The 20,452-nt window shown below is 39.6% G+C and overlaps 1 protein-coding gene across 2 annotated transcripts in view; it reads left to right on the top strand.

Moving 5' to 3' along the window:
- The window catches only part of fancm (FA complementation group M), a 33,248-nt gene extending 12,808 nt beyond the window's left edge, over positions 1-20,440 (top strand). Inside the window, exons 5-24 of one of the 2 annotated variants that reach the window (XM_026329350.2) lie at positions 4,056-4,187; positions 4,769-4,901; positions 5,113-5,205; positions 5,423-5,527; positions 6,021-6,199; positions 6,370-6,576; positions 6,700-6,940; positions 7,041-7,189; positions 7,716-7,880; positions 13,630-15,556; positions 15,685-15,770; positions 16,303-16,371; positions 16,555-16,674; positions 17,047-17,212; positions 17,341-17,447; positions 17,544-18,043; positions 18,115-18,208; positions 18,346-18,691; positions 19,208-19,502; positions 19,615-20,440. In XM_026329350.2, coding sequence (XP_026185135.1) covers positions 4,056-4,187; positions 4,769-4,901; positions 5,113-5,205; positions 5,423-5,527; positions 6,021-6,199; positions 6,370-6,576; positions 6,700-6,940; positions 7,041-7,189; positions 7,716-7,880; positions 13,630-15,556; positions 15,685-15,770; positions 16,303-16,371; positions 16,555-16,674; positions 17,047-17,212; positions 17,341-17,447; positions 17,544-18,043; positions 18,115-18,208; positions 18,346-18,691; positions 19,208-19,502; positions 19,615-19,741 — 5,241 coding nt within the window. In that variant the 3' untranslated portion in view covers positions 19,742-20,440. The remainder of the gene's footprint in view (positions 1-4,055; positions 4,188-4,768; positions 4,902-5,112; positions 5,206-5,422; positions 5,528-6,020; positions 6,200-6,369; positions 6,577-6,699; positions 6,941-7,040; positions 7,190-7,715; positions 7,881-13,629; positions 15,557-15,684; positions 15,771-16,302; positions 16,372-16,554; positions 16,675-17,046; positions 17,213-17,340; positions 17,448-17,543; positions 18,044-18,114; positions 18,209-18,345; positions 18,692-19,207; positions 19,503-19,614) is intronic. The other variant, XM_026329425.2, reaches the window with a different exon arrangement.
- Positions 20,441-20,452: the final 12 nt, after the last annotated feature.

A 20,452-nucleotide genomic window follows, 5' to 3' on the forward strand; every position in this document is an offset into this window, starting at 1 on the left:
GGCAACCACGTGAGGACTTAGGGCACATGGCCCCTACAACACCCAGCTCCTCCCCCAGACACGATAAATACCCGATACTTTGATCCGAACCCGGTGAAGACCTTTCACCCAAAAGCCTTTCCAGAATGTGCAAAGACAGCAACAATAAGCGAAGATGTCCAGCTGCAGCTTTTTATGTTGATGGTTACCTAATTAATATTTATGTCACAGCACAAGGTCTTAATTATTATGTACTTGAGCTGCAACTAACGATTATTTCCATTATCAGAGCATCTTTAGATTGTTTTTGGGATTAAATGGTTAATAATTTAGACTTTAAAATGTCAGAAAAAAGTGAATTAATGTTCTTCACAAGTCCCCAAACACACAAAGTGACTGCTTCAAATACCGTCTGCTGTTTTTGAAGTTACATGAGTTGATTATCCAAACATGAATTTCCATTAACTGGCTAATCATTTAATCACTGTTTTTTTTTTTTTAATCACATGCTTAAAATCTTATTTAGTTTTTTCTTTCTTCTTCTTTTTGTCATCTATAGTTATACAATTGCAAAGGCATAGAACAAAAATAAAATGCCCCATCTATTGTTGTAGTGTATAGTAGCATACAGTAAGGGTTTCCAGTTTGTTTGTCTGTCCCCCCCTCCCTTTTTTTTTTTTCAATTGAATTTTGTGAAGCTTATGTTGTAATGAAAGCTTCACTCCTCCTGGCTTCAGTCACAGCTTATTTATGACATTAACACATCTGCTAACACATTGCTGGCAGTGACTGTTTGCATCCTGGCCCTTTAAGAAATTGATGTGTATCTTAACAGCAGGATAACCAGTGGTAGAGGGCAGAAAAGGGAGTGAGTGTGTGCATGTACATGTGTGAATGAAGGTCATGATTGTCTAGAGTGAATACCAATCTACTGTCAAAGATAGGGTACTTTAAAATACAAAACAAACTTTGAGACCTAAATAATAGTGATGGTAGTGCATTTTTAATATTTACCTCTTGTGTTTTCTGCTTTGGTACATCTTTTCCTGCTTTTTAGTAGGCTCTAAGTAGGCTTTTAGTGTGGAGGATGACGACCAAAAGAAAAAAAAAAAAAACTCCCCAGGCCGAGGATTATAAACAAACTTGAACTTTCATGCTAGGGAAGAGACTAGGCGGATTTCCTCTGATATGTGTGGCTGCAGCAGCCAACCACCATGTTTCACCCTTCAACATGCACCTAGAGAGGACATTATGTAATCATCTGTATTCTCTGGGGGAGTCTCTATGTACACATTCAGAAACACTGATATAGACAATACTACAGAATAGGAGGCCTAATAGGGCCTCTGCATGGCTGTAGACCTCAGTATCTGTCCATCCACATCAGGGTATTCTTTTTAAATCCACACAGCCAGACAGTGATTGCTTTTTAATTCACAGCAGCACTCTTACAGCAAAAACAGAGCTTTTTTTCCTCTGGTTATGTTTGTCAGCCCCTCAGAATTGTCAGTGATGGAAAGGCAGGCGCTATCATGCACACCGACACATACACACTAATAAGGCCCTCCCTTTGCTGACATGCAAGAAGGAGATTTAGTGTAGTTTCTGTTATTACCAACTGCCTACGGACTGGCTTTTTCACTGATTTCCCTACGTCACTTAGCTCTATGCCCCTCAACCAATCAGATGTTGGTTCACACGGAGCATGCTCAGTCATGCTTTGATGATGTCCTTTGGCCCACATCCTTGCCTCTCCTCTTTTTAATAATCTTAGTACCGACCTTGGGATTAGTCCAAATTTTACTAAAATTTACAATATGTTTGTTTAACAGTTTCTGTGGGACCTCTGTACTCATTTCATTAATGCCTAAACATAACATACTAAACCTTATAGGTGTTCCATAAAGTAATTTTAAAAAGTATAATTTAAATCATCATCAATTTAATTCTTTGTGGCGGTGTGCATGAGAGTGTTTTAGAAAGTGATTTTGTGCATAACCTTTCATGCTCTACAATGATCCAACAGTTTTTCATCAAATATAAACCTGTTCTGACATAATATATTATTTAGTTAGTTAGTAAATGAATTGCATAGCATACTTTTTGTCATCACTTATCTTTTTATTGGCAAGGCATGCAAGACTAGCCGTTAATGTGGACATCTGCCATATGCGTTTGCATCTATTTGATTTTAATCACTGCAAGAAATAAATAGGTGTAAATCAAGATGAAGTAAATGGGCAAATACTATCACATTGACACAGCTTTCTTATGCACATTCTGTTATTTCCCTCTCTAAATCAACCAGACAAAAACAGTGACCTCACTAAGCTGTTTCTGTGTAATCTTATAATCTGGACCTGACCGCTGCGCACACATACCCACATTGTGCTCCACCTGTCAATTAAGGGGAGAGGGCGGAGAGGGATTATGCGCAGTGGCCCTTTCTTTTAATGCTGTGTGTTTCTCTCTGACATGCACAACAACACAAACATGTACATCCAATATAATATACACACTGCAGAAGTCTCCATGACATTATTAATTCAGCACAAACTAGTTTCTTGTAACAAATTGATTACTGCTGACTGCACCAGAGAGAAGGCCATAAAATTAAAGGGTTTATCCATGTTACAGTGTATATTGCTTTTGGTGCAAAGATTAGGTGACAGCACTATGGCTTTCAACAATATTGATGCCAATAAAATCTGTTGTTTTCTGACTATTAACTGTGGCTCAGTGGTCAAGGGTAAGATGGGAGGAGGCTGCTAGCATTGGCACCTATCGTTTGATTTTATTTATGTCCCTCTTTTTCTTATCTGATTATATAGCCACATAGCATACAGTGGTTTCTGGGTCATCTGGTTTTTTTCTGTAGCCATGAGACCAGCACTGCGCAATTAAACCCTCATTCAACTCGTTTCCATCAGTGGTCAGTCATTGTATAAAAATATAAACCTCAGAATATATTTAGCATAGCAATATAGCACCATTGCAATAAAGTAGGGTTTGTTAGGCATCTCCTTTGATAAACATGTTAAGTGATCTGTTTTCAAGTTTAAGCTATATCATGTGTGATGAAGAACAATCCTAGCCAGATTGCCTGTTCTCTTTACAATCTCAACAACAAACTTGTGGGATCAAGGTGATATAGCTGTTCATATTTTCAGAAAGGTCAGTGGTATTAGAGGTTGTTATTTAACCCTTTTCTTTTGTCTTGATAAGCCATAGGAAGCACACTCACCTTTCACCTTAGAGAGATTCTGCGGAAGTGGGATGAGCAGTCAGCTCAGTCTGTACTTTAAGAGGAAAATGGAGAGAAACAGGGTTTCTATTAAATTATCTCTTGCTGTTCCAGTGGTGATTTCAAGATGTTTAATATAGAAGACAAATGCGGCTGAAGACTTTATCCTCAAATAATCAATTTATTTTTGTATTAACCTTTTATCTTTTATCTATACATTTCTTTCACCTGTACTTCATCTTTGTGTCTTCTGAAGGGGGGAATGGTTTAGGTGTTTCTGGGTAGTGGTCACCTCTTATTTTGTTCAGAAAAAACATAATAAAGAGTGATATATATTTTGTTTTGTGATCAATAAAATATGTGTACGTGTTTTAGAATATATTTTATGTCTCTTTGGTTAAATATGATATACCCTATATTTATTCTATTAAATTATAAAAATTTGTTGTTCCAGAGGTGACTTTGCAGCCATCTAATAACATAAAGACCATTACAGCTCAGAATGACTAAATTGCTTGCCAGCTGTTATAAAATCAAATTTTTTACACAAATTGATATGAAAGGGCAGCTGACTTCTTTCAAAGCAGCCTTTTCTTCTCTTCAGTTTATAGAGCAGCAGTTCCACAATACTGAGATTGTGGTGACCTAGGTTTCCATTATCTGCAGTCATAAGAATGAATAGATATTGGTAAAATTGTCTGTTTGACAAAATGCTTCCATCTCTTCTCCCATTATCAGGAAATTAGGGCAGGATGAAGAAGCATGGATGCAACACATTTTAGTTATTGTCTGTCTCTGCTATTAATCACCTACTTTTTTTGTTTTTTGCCAGGTGCTGGAGAAGTTTATGTCTCGTCTAGTTCAGAACCGGTTGATGGCACACAAGGACCTGAGGACTCTTACCAAATACCAGCTCATCCTTGCCAGGGATCAGTTCCGCAAGAACCCACCAGCACACATCAAGGCATGGGCAATGCAATAAGAGTCATGATATACTGTGTTTTATAATAATATACATTTTACATGAGTTGATTTTGTGCATAGCCCTTCCGAAGACTAGTGCTCTTGTTCAAGATGTTCCTAAAGCACTAGTAATAAATAACATAGAATGGCTAAACTGTTTTAAAATGTAAAGTGTTTAAGTTACTATACTCTATTTTCTTTGCAAGCCTGTAGAGCCAGCGAGAATTCTAGGTTATTGACACTATCAGATTATGGATTTAGCTGAGTTTGTAGTTCACTTTGGGGTTGAAGTCATTATATTGTTGGTGTTCATAATGTTTTGGCCACTAATTATGACTACAGTAAAAAACATAAAGTTGAACATTTCTAATTTGCCATAATATACTTTTTTTAGGGGTATGTGGTAGAGCTGTTGCATTGGGTTGCATTAGATATTATAGATCCACCTATTTTAATGGAGCAGTTGATATACATTAAGTCATATGACATACAGAGAGTGATTCAACAAATATCCCATATTGCAATCATTTCCACTTTGCCACAGGATTTCCCAATATTAAATTTATTTAGTGCTTTTTACAGGGCCCACAGCAGGGAATGCTGGAAGGCGACTTTGCCTTGTGTATCAGCTTGTACCATGGCTACGAGCTGCTGATGCAGATGGGGCTGAGATCGCTCTTTCTTTACATCCAGGGAATCATGGATGGATCCAGAGGTCAGCCCCTTTACCTACAGGCTTACTTCTTGCAGTTTAGTTGCACACATAACTAGGCTTAAGGAGAGAATGTTTCTTCCTCATATATGCATATTTGGACTCCCAACTGATTTCAACCAAATCCTTTCATATGTCAGATTCTCAATTCTCAACACTGGCTGTATGACCAGTGTATGATTTGGTATAACACTCTCCATGCTTTTTGCTTCAGACATGTCAAGGGTGAGAAATGAACTGCAGAGGACTCCCACCTTTATGGACCTCTACCATGAGATGGAAGCAATGTTTGTGAAGCCATCTGCTGGTACTTGCCCATTTACTTGTGTCATTCAAATTTCTGACCCTTCTTTAAGTAGTAGAGGAATTCTGATGACAGGTTTTTAATTTGGTTTGTGTAACTATCTGGATACCACTATTTGTTTCTGAGAAAAGAAGTGTCTGAGTTTACAACCTGCCTTAGAATATGCCAAGGAATACACTGCTGCTATGTGACTAACACCCTCGATGACTAATACCTCTAGGTCCAGATGAGCCGTTCATTTACAGTCACCCCAAACTGGAGAAGCTGGAGGAGGTGGTGCTGCAGCACTTCAGACTGTGGGCTGAGAAATCAACAGACAGTAAAGGTGATTTATGTATAATAGCAATGTAGTGCTATAGCTAATATGTTTAGTGTTGCTCTGGATTATAGCTGAAATCTATAATTCTCCTCATGTTCTAACTGCACCAAAGAGAAGTAATCTAGTATTGTGTTGAAGTTTTTAAACTTCATTGCTAAGCTTCAATTAAAGATGCAATAATGGAGTTTATATCTTTTGATTCCTCTAAAATGAATATATAGTACCACAGCTTCCATACAGGATTTTAAACTCTTAACTCTTTAAACTCTCATCAAAACTCTTGTACAGAGTCCTGAATAATTGAAGAGAGTGAAAGGATAACAAATGTTTTTGCATTGTTATTCAGCCTGTAAGAGCTAATCAGAGAACAAAGGATTCTAGTACCTGAATCAAACTTACGTACTGTATGTTTAAGTGCCATAAGAAATTGGCTCTGCCTTCACTGAAGGAATTTTTTTGGTCTTTTTTTTTTTTTTTCTTCTGTCTTGTTAATGTCCAGCTTCGAGTCCTCATGAAGTAAGCACACGTGTGATGATCTTTTCATCATTCCGTGAGAGCGTACAAGAGATCGCAGTCATGTTGAACCACCATGCTCCGCTGATCAGGGTCATGACCTTTATGGGCCAAGCCTCAGCTGGCAAGGGGGTCAAAGGTTTCACCCAAAAAGAGCAGCTAGAGGTACAGATTATTAGACTGTTGTTTAATCAAGGGCAGAAACATAAATTATGTTTCGAAAACTTACTCGTCTTCTAGAAGAAAAAATCACCCTAAAGGCCATTTTTTTGCAACATTTACACCAAAAGGCCAGAGTTTAAGAGTTTAAGATACATTTGTCATTTGTGTTTTAGGTGGTACACAGGTTCCGTCAGGGAGGCTTCAACACACTGGTGTCCACATGTGTTGGGGAGGAGGGGCTGGATATTGGAGAGGTGGACCTCATTGTTTGCTTTGATGCGCAGAAGAATCCTATTCGCCTTGTGCAGCGAATGGGGCGTACTGGGCGAAAGCGTCAGGGACGAATTGTTGTTATCCTGGCTGAGGGACGTGAGGAGAGGGTGAGTGTTGTCTAATAACTTGCAGCTCCAAAAGCAAGAGAGTGAACCTCAAAGTGATTTTTCTGTTCACAAGCTGTTCCACAAAACTACTTCAACCACAATTTAAATTTTTGGTTTCCTCAGACCTACAATCAGAGCCAGAGCAACAAGCGTAGTGTGTACAAGTACATCATTGGCAACAAAAGTGGGTTCCACATGTACCCAAACAGTCCGCGTATGCTGCCTGAGGGAGTGAACCCCACCCTGCACAAGATGCACATTACCTGTGGCCAGTTTGACTGCCGGGAAAGCAGCAGGCGGTCTGTCAGGGGACGACAGTCTCACTCTGAGAGACGCTCTTCATTCATCCATCCTCAAAACCTGAGTAAGGGTCTTGGTATGAGTTCATTTTGTTTATTCAAGTGTTCTGTTGACTGGAGAAACTGGACATGAGTTTCTGAGTTAATGTGTGTCTAATGTGGTAGTTTGGCAGGGTAGTACAGCAATGGATGGGTTTCTGAGCAGTGCAGAATATTCCCTGTGGGAGTCTGCCATGAGGCTGGAGGATAATGAAGCACATCCAACCTTGAAGAAGTCACACTTTGTGTCTCTATCTAGTGATTCACCACCTCAGGTTTCTTTCTCCTTGTTTTTGTTTGTTTGTTTGTTTGTTTTTTATGTTTCTTTTTATGGATTTTTGAGAGGCATGAAGAACAATGTGAAAGAAGATATTCATTTTTAAAGCTGGAGCACTCACTTTTCTGTCTTCAGTATACAATAACACTAAAAAAAAAACCATAAAAAATATGAAGGGGTGTTTTGTTCAGATTTGAGTTTACAGCTTGGTCTGTAATGTACCACTGTAATATCTTTACTGAAACTTATCTTCTCATTCATCAAGTAGTAAAGTTACCAACTGACACCATAACATTTGAGGAAAAATTGGACTAAAATGTGTATAATTTTAATGCATCTCTGTGGATTGTTTGCACATTTCCTGTACTGCATCTGAAAACATTTCTGCATTGGTTCTAGTTTTCAGCCATATATGCAAGAACCCTGTCATATTGCTGCCTGTGCCATTATCTTCTGACTTAAATATAATGCTACTATTTTTACTAATACCACATATTCTTATGGTGTCATTTAATATCTCAAAGGAGGAAGCTTCCAAAAACAGACCACTATCCAGAGAGCTGTCTTTGTGGGAATGGAGACACTGGCAGCACAAAGCACTTCCTACCCATGCTGTTGATCATTCCCTCCGTTGCCAGCACTTCATAAAGGTGATGCAGCTCATAGACGGCATGAGGGAGGAAAACGCGGTGAGAACAACTAGATAATGTACAACCACATTGTTTTCTGTTGTTAGTTTAAGCATCTAGGGAGAAGCTGATATGGTTCAAGTGTGTGACATGAAGAAAAAATAAAAGAACTTGAGTTTTCACCGGGTTAAGTTAATCAGATGACTGTAACCACTAATTTAAGACGTAGCTTATATCAATTAATCACAGTTTCCTACAGCTCTTGCTTAGTTTCATAAAAGAAAGAGTCTGTTTATTCCAGGGGAAACCAAGCTTCATAAACTGACTCGTCTGAAGAAGTCAGCTGAACTGCATGTGAACAGAGGATTGTGATTTGAGTCTAGCTTTTACATTCATTATTTCATCCTGCAAGGCAAATTCCTCGCTTGATACACAGGCTCCATGGTGTAATTGTGGTTTTAAGAAAAACTTATTGTTTTTAGGATGGTTTTTAGAAATACTGCTTAGGCCATTTAGTTTGGTGTATTAATGGTTTTCTAAGCACCTTTACCCAAATCTGTATTCAACATTCTTATTCTTACTGTGTTGCTATGGTGAGGTTTCATAATTAATATCAGGTAATTTAACCATGAGACTATCTTTTTTACCTTGTTTACATTTAACCAATCCCTTCCCATTACACATCTTATCATATATCTGTTTTGAAGAATATTCTAGGCCTTCCCGTCTCACCATCTGCTGTGACACAAGATTGTGCCATCGATAAGAGTGAATTTGTGTAACCGGGTCAGAGATTATGGTAAAACTGACTATTAGCTAACTAATGACCAAGCTCTTATTACCTTTTTTCATTGTGGGCCAAGGGTTTACTAGGGAAAGAGGGAATTAGTCCACCGGTAAAATCAAAACAGAATTACAGGGCAGCTCATGTATCACATGGCATGAATTCAGGTCATGGTGAACAACACAAAACCTGCTTCAGAACTTAGCATAAACATGAAAAAGAACAACACTGTTCAGTCTCCAAAGGTAAAAAAAAACAGTATGTGGTAGAAGACATACCATACATGCATAAATCTGAAGCATTAAGCAGCACAGTGGCCCTGACTGCTTTTTGTGACAGAGCAGTAGTTTTAATATCATTGTCATGCCGCAGTTGTTTACATACATGCTCTCTCATAAATCAGCATGCTAACCTGTCAGTTTTTCGTCACGGCATTCAATTTCATTTTCAGCAGGTGACACTGCATGGTAGCTTTTTTTATAGTCTAGAAAGCAACATACCTCTCCCCTCTACACAATTTGCTAAATGTTGTGAAGATTTTCAAGTGAATCTACAAAGAAGTAGTTCTGGTAATGGTAATTCTTACAGGAAAATAACCTCCAGTGGAATTCCCATAAAATATATTGCTCCATTTAAACTTCCTTAAATATTTATTACTCATTCATTATTATTGACTTATTGACTATAAGACTTTATTTTTCAGTTTTGGTGACATGTATGATTATTGTTACATATTTATTTCACATTTAGCATGTTTTGCTCATGGCCTAACTAGTTTAGTAGAAGAAGAAGAAGTACTTTATTAATCCCCAAGGGGAAATTCAATTGTTACAGCAGTTATTCTCATTTAAAGTTATTACATTTAATGTTATTTAAATTATATAATTAATAGTAATTAATAAAGTAAAGTAATTAACTTGTATGTAGAAAAGTAATAAAGTAATTATTTATTTTTGGGGGGGGGGGGGGATGTGCGTGTGCGTGTGTGTGTGTGTGTGTGTGTGTGTATTATTGTTTATATTGAGGAATTATAGTAGAGTCTTATGGCTGTATATATAAGTATATATAGAGTCTTATGGCCGTGGACACAAAAGACTTCCTGAATCTCTCAGTCTTGGCTTTAGGAGGAATTAGTCTGTGGATGAATGAACTTCCCATTCGCCACAGTTCTTCATGGAGTGGGTGGGCAGAATTGTCCAGTATGGAGTTTATTTTGTCCACCATCCTCCTCTCTGCCACAGCCTCCAGACTGTCCAATTCCAGTCCAACAACAGATTTTACCTTCCTGATCAACGTGTTTAGTCTGTTGGCCTCACCAGCCTTGATGCCACCTCCCCAGCACACAACTGCAAAGAACAGTGCACTCGCTACTACAGACTGATAGAACAGTTTAGTTTAGTTTTAGTTTAGCATTTAGAAATAATTGGAAATGTACCGGAAATGTGGTCACACTCTAATTTACAATGCTTGTAATTAGTGCCAAATTATATGTTTTTTTCCAGGAAGCTTCTTAGTAAATTATAAATAAATGTAATTTACAGGTCAACAAGTCTGATCAGTTTTTAATCAAAGAGTAAAGCACTCTACTCTGGTCTTTGTATTTTTTTCATTTTTTTTCCACTTGAAATTTTACAGTAGTTCAAACATGGTTCTAAGTCCACAAAGCATATTTGTCTAGTTTTGCAGTGTCTTAGTGTTTGCCTTAAAATTCACAAATCCACAATTGTCCTAAATAGTTTCTCATTTTTAAACATGGCATAATAAATATTCAGTGTTTAGAAAAGTAATTTATTCTAACCCAATTTCAAACAGGCATCTTACCATGAACACACAAAAGCAGCCTTTCCATGCCTTACACTCATCTTTACTCTGTAAGGAATCGTGTTGGCCACGCCTTACTTGGATGCCCTGAATTTGCAGAGAGGCCTTGTGACCTTTTGCTCCAGAAACATTAGGGAACAAAAAATAAAACACATAAATAGAAGTCCAGACTTTTTGCCTGTACATAACATCCCACTTTAGTAATTTTCTACTCCAGGATCCATTGTCCTCATTTGAGGCCATTTCCTGGCTGGGTGAGTTCAAAATGACAGTGTTTTCCATTGAGCTGCCTCTTTTTCCTTTTTGATGAGGAGACACGAGGCAGGGAGGCCTCCTTCGCTCTGATTATGTAACAATTCAGAGAATTGTTACATAATCAGAGGCAGGAAGCTGGAAGGAGGTCAGGCTTTGATGACCTAAATGTATAGAGTACTGGGCCATGGAGTGGAGACCAGGAGATCAAATAAACACAAATAGGAAAATACTTAGGAGAAATGAGTTTTAAATTCACAATTAAAGTATTCACATATTACATATTACATATCATGTATGATTGATGTTTCATATACAGTAGTTTTGAGACAGTATTCCACAATATGCCATAGTCTGTATGTTCCAACTGTTGTAGATTTAACACACAATTTTACATTAACCTAATCAGAGAGGGAAGCTTAGGAAGTGGAAGTGTGATGATACATTTATGTAGGAAGTTGTGCCTCGCATTTCATCTTTGCTTATTTTTGATGAGTTTGCATGTGGAAGCTCAGTTTTGTTGCATGTATATGTATCACTGGTTTTATGAAAGTTTTTCTCAGCTTTTGGATCAGAATGTCTATAAACACTCAAATTTGCAGTGTTTCCAAGAGAGCATCCTTTGAATTAGGGCAGCAGGTGTTGCTGGTCAATGAGCATCTACCATGTAGAGCTGTAGCATATTTGGAAAAGTCATGCAGGCTGACTAAAAACACTGATGTGTGACAAAAGAGTGTCAGCAAGAATGAAAGGAAAGGTGGACAAGACAGTGGTGAGAGCAGCAATGTTGTCTGGTTTAGAGACAGTGGCACTGAGAAAAAGACAGGAGGCAGAGCTGGAGGTAGCAGAGCTGAAGATGTTGAGGTTCTCTCTGGGAGTGACGAGGATGGATAGGATCAGGAATGAGGACATCAGAGGGACAGCTCATGTTAGATGTTTTGGAGAAAAAGCCAGGGAAGCCAGATTGAGATGGTTTGGACATGTTCAGAGGAGGGACAGTGAATACATTGGTAAAAGGATGCTGAGGTCAGAGCTGCCAGGAAGGAGGCCTAGAGGAAGACCAAAGAGGAGGTTCTTAGATGTAGTGAAGGAGGACATGAGGATAGTTGGTGTGGGTGAGGAGGATACAGAGGATAGGGTTAAATGGAGGCAGATGATTCGCTGTGGCGACCCCTGAAGGGAGCAGCCGAAAGAAGAAGAAGAAGATTCATTTTTTTTTGTTTTTGTTCACATGATTAATGTAGTGTGATGATATAATCAGCAGAGAGGAGTTTCCACTTTGCTGGTTCCTCATGCAGTCTGAACTCTCCAACTCCAACTCTCCCTTCCTCATCAAGTGTTTTTTGGTCTGTACATCTTTGGATCCAGAGACTTAATCTGATCATTATTTAATGTGCCACATGTTAAGGTTAATCTTGTTTGGATGAAGTTCAAATTCTTCTTAATGTTTATTTTAATCATTTGTTTTATTCCTCCAAAACTGACCAAAATATACACAAAATATCTTACACTTTAAGTCAGGCAAATGAGTATGAAAGCGATTTTTAATTTTTTTTGGCATGCATTTAAGCAAGGGCCTCTCTAGACTGTATTCAGTGACAGAGTAACTGCACAGAAATGTAAATAGATAAAATTGCATCTATGGAAAGCCTCGCCTGGGAAAAGTATTTCTGCTTTTATGAGAACTGCAGAGAGCTCAAGTGCTGATTGCTGCTGTCATGCTTTGGCTATGAGTGTGATGCCTGCAACCTGCTCACTGTTTGCCTCCAGGTTTTTGTTTTTTTTTTTGTTTAATTAAAGGATTAGCAGAGGTATGGCTAAGGTGTGACGAAATAATTGTAGAGGTATTGTACGTTCTTTCGATTGCTTTTTAACATGAGGTTATTCAAGGTGATAAATCTATCATCACTTGTTTCTTTCTTTAAAGTGAAACATGTTTCAAAGGGAACATCATAATTTTGTCTTTATTGGGAGGTGCCTGTGTTTACAGACATAATATCTCACTCAACTGCTTCAGTATATAATAAGCAAGTTGGCAAACATACTTATCATGCCTACAATAGTGTGCTGATTAAGTACGAAAGATATGACAGTAAAAACCACACGACACACTACCCTAATATTGGCACAAAGTACAAACCTGCTGATCAAGAATTAAAATAATTCAGTTAATTTTGTTCTTTCGTCATAAAGGAAACAGGAATGCCTCATTATTATTATTATTATTATTACCAACCTATTGTTTACACTAATGTACAGTTTTATAAAATAATGCAGGTTTTGTGTCTTTCATTTGGTTTTGGTTTTTCAGTTACTAGTGCCCTTTCTTGCTTTCGCTATGCAGTAGGCATCTTTACCTTTCTTCTTTGTGTTCACACATCTACATCCTGCTGGTCACAGGATCGATGGCACCCTGTAGGCCCATGCAGGACACCACTCTCTGTGAATCACATCCAGACCGCATGGTTTGCACACAACAGGTTTTGGATGATCACAGTGTGTGTGTGTGTGTGTGTGTGTGCGTGTGTGTGCGTGCGTGTGCGAGCGTGTGCGTGCGAGCGTGCGTGCGTGAATTAGATGGAGAGATGGGAAGATGTTTTATTTTTGGGCAGATTTATTGTAGTATTTCATTTAGATTTTTTTGCACTGTGATGAAATGTGTTTCCATTGTGTTTAAAAAAAAAAAAAAAAAAGAAATGTAGTGAAAATGTTACATCAGACTTTTGTATACTCCATCTGTTGCCACCATGTGATGTCTCCTCACAGGACAATTCCTAATTAGATTACAGTATGAACATGAACCGGCAAGAAGATTTTTTTTAATTGAATGCATTGAATATTGTGTGTTGTAAAATGGGCACTCTGAACTTGGTTCTCTTTCAGAGGAATATTTTCTTATACTACACTTCACCTTCTGTGTGCGTGTGTTTGTTTGTGTGTTTGTGTTTTCAGGGGGAATGTCGTTACGAACAGGAGCTCCTTCCTTACCTCCACAAAGACGAAGTTGTTGTCCAAGAGAAGAAACAGAAAAGCAGAAAGACCTGTACTAAATCTACCAGCAGCAAACCCAATCTGCCTCACCTGTCACTGCCTGACCCAGAAAGTACTGAAGAGAAAACAGAGAGGGAAAAAACACAAAGAACAAGTTTAGTTTCTATGTTAGCTGTGACAAAACAAAGACTTCCTGATGAACATGATCTTGAAGCACCTTATGATGACTTCACAGATTGCCTGGCACCTACAGCAATTTATCCTCTTGCCTCTAAAAACGATTGTCCAGAAGCTGACGTGGGTGATGACTGTGCCAGTGTTAATATGAAAGAATCAGAACATACAGTCAGCAAACAAGTAGATTTAGACAAAGATTCACGGTTAATCCCGGAAATTGATGAAAACGAAGATCTTGAACTTCAAGCCATGTTCTACCTCCCTAAATGGAATTCCACACCTTCTTCCTCCTCTGCTAAACTCCTTCCAGTAAGACATGAGAGTCTGAAGGTCATTCTGGACAATGTAGCGGAGCTCCTGTCTAGGTCTCCACCGTCACTGCAGGAGGATTTTGAGGCCAGAGTGGCTGTTTCTATCCTTCCTTCCTCTATTCAGCAGGTTCATCAGCCATTCCAGGTTAGCTTTACCCTGGATGTAGATGATGATGATGACGAAGTGAACAGTGACACTGGCAATACCTTCCCCAGGGCGGACTCATGCGAGACTCCAGCAAATAAAGAGGGCTGTAAAACTGATTGTGATTGGCCTCATCAGGACAGCCCGTCCTGGGATGAGGTTTTTGGAGATGAAGAAGTAAGTGATGATAATCAGGACATCAGGGACGAAGGAAAGGAAGCAAATGATGAAATAAACTGTAACTTCAAGAAGGAATGGGTTAGTGAGCAAGCAAAAAACAAGGAAGTAAATAGTAACAGTAACAGAACAAGAGAGAAAAATGACAGCTGGGAGGATGTAAAGAATGAAGAAATGCCAAACTTCACAGATGGAGATGTAAAAGATGACAGGGTCTGTCAGGACAGCAGTGAAACAGATGAGAGCATGGATCTGTTCGGGGATGATGAAGCCTTCCTTCAGATGACCCTTCCAGACATCTCCACCCCTGCCATCACACCAAGGACATCCCCCTGCACTGCAGACCCTTCTAATAGCACAAGAAAGATGTTTCTCACTTCACAAATGCATGCTCCAATAAAGCAGTGTAGCACAAATCACTCAGCAGACACCACACATAGGTTAAACACAGTACAAACAGAGGATTTCACACCCACACATCACATAACTCCTTCCAAGCTGAAAAAACAGGATACTGACACCCATAACACTCCAACAGAGAGTTCAGTGACAAACATGGCAATTACAGCTCACTCTAAATCTCCTACATTGCAACACAATTCTAATTCATTTAACAGCTCCTGTGAATACTTCTCTGTCAATTTTGACCTTGGATATTCACTGGAAGATTCTGAGGATGAAGCACAAGTAGAAGCTGTTGCTGGCCCATCTGTGTCGACCTCTCCGCAGACTGTTAAGCAGGTTGATTCCACACTATCCCTGCTGGGCGTCCCTAACCATTCCACTCCCTCTAACAGCTTCAATAAACAGAAAATGCCTTTACAGTTAAGTGAATACAAGTTATCTACACCCCAAATGCTGCCAGAGCATAGGAACAGAGGAACGTCCTCTCTTCTGACCTTAGGCAGTGGGGCACTCCCATCTCCAATCACATCACCTGGAGCCAGGGGCATGGTCATGCCTGGTCCAGCAGGACCTTTATTCTCCAGATTGAAACGGAGACGACCAGAGGGTGAAGGTCACATCGCTGAGGCTGAGAGAGTGCTGTCTGAGCACAAGTCACATCAGGAATCTATTTGTATGTCTGACTCTCCTCCTTATCAATGCTTAGTAGCTTGAAATGTGTTTGTCAGTTCACTTTTTGTTCTGATCCATTTGAGCCCACTGCCAAGTTCCCTGCAGTTTTTAATGTGTCATTTTTCTTAGTAGGGTGCAACAGTGACAGTGAAGATGAAATTGTTTTTAAAAGAAGGCATCAGAACAAGGCCAACCCTTTGTCTTCCCCTGAACTGGTGAGCAAACATGTTGATATTAGAACTGAAACATACTGATTATTCTTGCTATTCTATTAATCTGTGAATTGTTTTCTTAATTAATGTATTAGTCTATGGATTTAGGTAATAAAATGTTAGAAAATGATTCAAATGCCTATTATGATTTTCCATACGTTATGCATGCCCTTTTAAATGCCTTGTTTTGCCCAGTCAACAGTCTGTTAACAATCACAGGAGCCTAACTAAGCAAAAACATTTACATTTAATTATCCTAAAAATGTTACAGATTGTTCTCAAACACACAGTAAATAATAATCAGGAATTCACCCCTGTATTTTGGTACTAAAACAAGAGCGAAGACAGTTGATCTCTCAGTTCAAGCTGCCTCTGTCTGTCATTTCCAAGGTGCCTGCAGTTGTCATGACAACCAAAGTGGCAACCAATAAAGAAGCATTTTTAGCTCCTGAAATGTCTTGGCAAAACATATCTAACTACATAAAATACCTTGATCAGTATGTATGTAACATGTAACATGTCTTGTCTCTGTCAGTCCAAGATCTCTGGTGATATGGACTCCCCAGTGGCTGTGCTCAGGAAACGTGCAGTTGCACTTGATACTGTAAGGTTTTCTTCATTAACATTTATCTAGGATTCAACCTGTGCAATATGCTGTAGCTGATTTCATTTAAATGCTTTCATGTCATGCATTACTTATAATATCTGCTGCATAACCTCATTATTTAACAATATGCAGCATCACAAACCATTGACAGTGTAATTTGCTCTCCTTATTGTTCTCCAGACTTGTGAAACAGAGGGCGAAGCTGCGTCTGATGATGATTTCCAGAACAATTCTATATTCACACACAGAACCACAGCACAGGGAGCTGAGAGGCAACGAGTCCAGCAGAGCAAAGCCAAGGTCTGTTTTGCAATAGATGTCTCTGCAGGATGCTCTCAGTGCTTTCAACTCTATCATTTCTTTCACATGTTTTCAGATCACTGCTCCGTACATGTGGAGATACACACACAGCTCAGGTTGTTGGTTTGTTTCTGGCTTTATTTTAAGGGGACTGCAGAATATGTTTTGTTTTTTTTCTTTCACTGGAAGTAGCTACTGCTGTTTAATTGTCTCAAAATATAGTCAGAGCAAATGTCATACCGGTTGAACTTTTGTCCAAAATGACACCTTCCTTCTTGTATGAAAATGTCAAGCCTACAAATATCTGATGTCAGTTGCTCAGACACCTTACGCGTTCGTCAGACTTGACATTTTCAGATGTTCCTTTGTCAGCACACCATATGTCAAAATGGACGCCAATTCCTGGATGAAGAAGCAGAGCTATCGGAGAATGAGGAGGGTGCAGATGTGTCATCTGATGAAGAGGGCAGAGAAGATCTAAACCAGTCTCTTGAAGGATTTGTGGTCGACAATACGCACTTTTCCCAGGGACTGAATGGTACAGCACTGAGAAATGTGACAGTACTGTGTCTTTAGTGGATTTAGTGATTGTTTCAGTGATTTAAGAAGCTGAAGCAGTCCTGCTGCGTGACTTACATTTGGGCTTCTTGTTCTCCTTTATATCAGACTCAGAGATGCACGGGATATACCTGAAGTCCGTGAGAAGCCCTGCAGTCCTGGGCAAGTTCAAAATGTCCTATAGAAACCGTAACAACGTAGACATCTTTTCCCAGGTATAATGTGCTTTTTTTTTTTTTTTTACCTTTACTCAGTGCAAATGTCATATTCCCAAACTCCAATCTATGTTCCTAACCCATATTCCCATCCAGGTGCCTGAAATGGATGAAACCTATGCAGAGGACAGCTTTGTCGTTGGCAGTGAGGTGGAGGAGGTGGAGAGCAGTGAGGAAGAGGTTGAGCTCATGCCCGAGGAATTGTGTGTGGATGGTAGGAGGCAGTATGCTACCAGACGGCGTGTTTTTCTGCACAAAGCCAGAACCAGAGTAGGAGCTGGAGCTGGCAGTAAGACCAAGGCTGAATCTCCAGCAGAGCAGAGAGCTGGGGGGACAACAAAGCGCAAACGAGTCCTACGCATTAATGATTCTAGTGAGGAAGAGACAGAGATCGGTAAGGAGGAGAGACCTGTAACAGGATGGGATGTTGCTGTCCCCTTGCAGCCAAAAGTGGTGCAACCAGAGCTTAGTAGGGTCCAGCAGCAACACCAGCAGCAGACAACCCCCTCCTCCTCCTCCTCAACCTTAGCATCCAAGGTCTCATTGTTGAGTAAAGCTCAAAGGAGCTCAGTGGCTGAAGAACAGCAAAGTGAGAGGTAAACAACCCTTATATATGCACACATTTACAGACAGCAGATACTAGAGCATTATTTGCACTCTTCTGCAGGTACCAACAGAGGCTAGAAAACCAACATCTCCTCTCTGATGAGCTAGACTTTGTGGAGTCAGGATTGTTGTTATCCTCCAAGAAAAAACCTCAGGTAAAAGTACACCTGTCCATAAGACACCGGTCCATATGGTCATACCTTAGACTCTGTGAAAGGAAAATGTTTGTTTTTTTTAAGTTTCCATAGAATTGAAAAGTATCTACATTTGATATTTGTTTTCCTTTGACCAGGCACCCCCTGCCATCTCCTCAATGCCCCAGCCCCAGACATCCGTTAAACAGGATGTGTCAGGCAGCGAGTCCCCTGCCTCAGTTTGCATTCTGGTGGACAGTCGCTGCATTAGTAGTGGAGTGGAGTTGATGACCGTCCTGCGCCAGCGCCATGCAGCCACCATCCACGTCTGCTCACTGGATGGCAGCTACTTCATTGTCAGCAACCGCATGGCAGTGGAGCGGCACAGCCAATCAGATTTGGCTGTGATGCAGAACCGGAAGCGACTGGTTGAAAGAGTGAACAGCTTGCAAGGATTGTTTGATCGTATTTGTCTGATTGTGGAGAAAGACCGAACCAAGCCAGGTCAGTCAGTCTTGTAGCCTGCTGTGTATTTTAAGATTTTTATATATTTACAAACTAGTTCTTGGCCAGGTACAATGACTTCCTGGAGTCTTGGTTGGCAAATAGGAGGCAAAACTCAAGAGTGGTCATTAATTGACACATTTCATTGGTCATCAATCACTGCAATGAGTCAAGAAATAGTGTGGCACATAGAACCGCAAACTGATGGTAGATAGATTTTGTTACCGTCAGACACAGCAAACCTGTTTCAAGCTGTGCTAACATGTATCAGCAGACATGCATGACAGTCAACCTTCCCATCAAAATCTGAACACAGTAGTAAAATAACATTAACATGAAGTTCCTAATGATCTCTTGTAAGTTTAAATTAAAAGATCTTTATCAAAAGGTTACAGAAAATATAACATTGATATCTATATCTGTAGATGAATAAATACTCATTTATGCAACATGAAGACAATTTGATATATTGAGTGAGATTAAGTATGTTTATGTTATTTATGCCTGTCATCCCAGGTGAGGCGTCACGTCCATTTCAGAGAACACGTTTCTTTGACAGTACGTTAGCAGGACTTGTGCGTACCGGGATCCGCTTGCTGTGGAGCAGTGGTGCTGAAGAGAGCGCTGGCTTGCTGGCAGACCTGGCACGACTGGAGCAGCGAAAAGGTCAGGGCATTGCAGTACCACTGGAGGTCAAAGGGCAGCACGGGCAGCAGGCCCTGCAGATGTATTTGAGCCTGCCCTCTGTGAGCTATGCCCATGCTCTCAACCTGAGCCACAATTTTAAGTCCATCGCCCATCTCATGAACAGGTAATGGAAATGTGTGTATACAGTGTATTGCAGCAAGTAGAACAGACAAAAATGTGATAGCTTCCCCTTTCGTTCATACCATAAAACATCCCTAATGTCTTTACTCCTCCAGCTCTATTGAAGCCATACAGAAAGGAGGCTGTATGAGTCGATCCAGGGCCGAGGAGATCTACCACTTCCTGCGTTACTCCTGCGACCCCTTCCTCGTCAACACGTCAAAAGGACGAAAAACCAGTTAGCAGAGTAGGAGAGCAACACTGTAAGCATTTCACAAAGAGGCAAACATTTCTACCATTTGTCAATTATACTCTTTTCCTTTTTTCTCCACTTCATACATAGTTCCCTTTTCCATGTTCTCCCTCTTTCCCTGTCCTCTTACTTGCTTCATGTTTCTGTTATCAGCCTCTCAAGGGACCAGAAGATGCCTTTTCCTATGCTGTGTACAATAAATGCTCTGTCTATGTATGTATGTATCTGAATGAGAGAAACCTTTTTGCGCGCTGAAGGGGAACGCCACTCAAACTTGAATGGTATTCTATTAATTTCTTGGTTTGTTTCATGCTGCTTTTTTTTTTTAAAATCATTTAAGTGGCAAGTGTTTCCCTTAAGGCTTATGGATGTGCATTATTAGATCCAGACTTTGTTTTGTTAAAATTATGAATACACTTCTTTACAACACCACTCAGGAATAACTATAAATATGTCATATGAGATTTCTTAAATAAAAGATATTTTTTACATAATGTCACAAAATGTTTTTTGCGCTCCACCTTAACAGATTTGAACAAGTTTAGTCAACAAGACAAGATGTAGATGAAACCTACAATACCCAAATATATCCACTAGAGTTCAGCCTTTTATCTCTAGTGAACTATGAAGCCAAATTCATCAGGCTTGGTGTTGCGACATGAAAACAACACGTTTAAATCAGTATATAAAACCTAAACATC

Source organism: Mastacembelus armatus, chromosome 22 (assembly GCF_900324485.2).
Source record: "Mastacembelus armatus chromosome 22, fMasArm1.2, whole genome shotgun sequence".
In the NCBI taxonomy this organism is placed as follows: domain Eukaryota; kingdom Metazoa; phylum Chordata; class Actinopteri; order Synbranchiformes; family Mastacembelidae; genus Mastacembelus; species Mastacembelus armatus.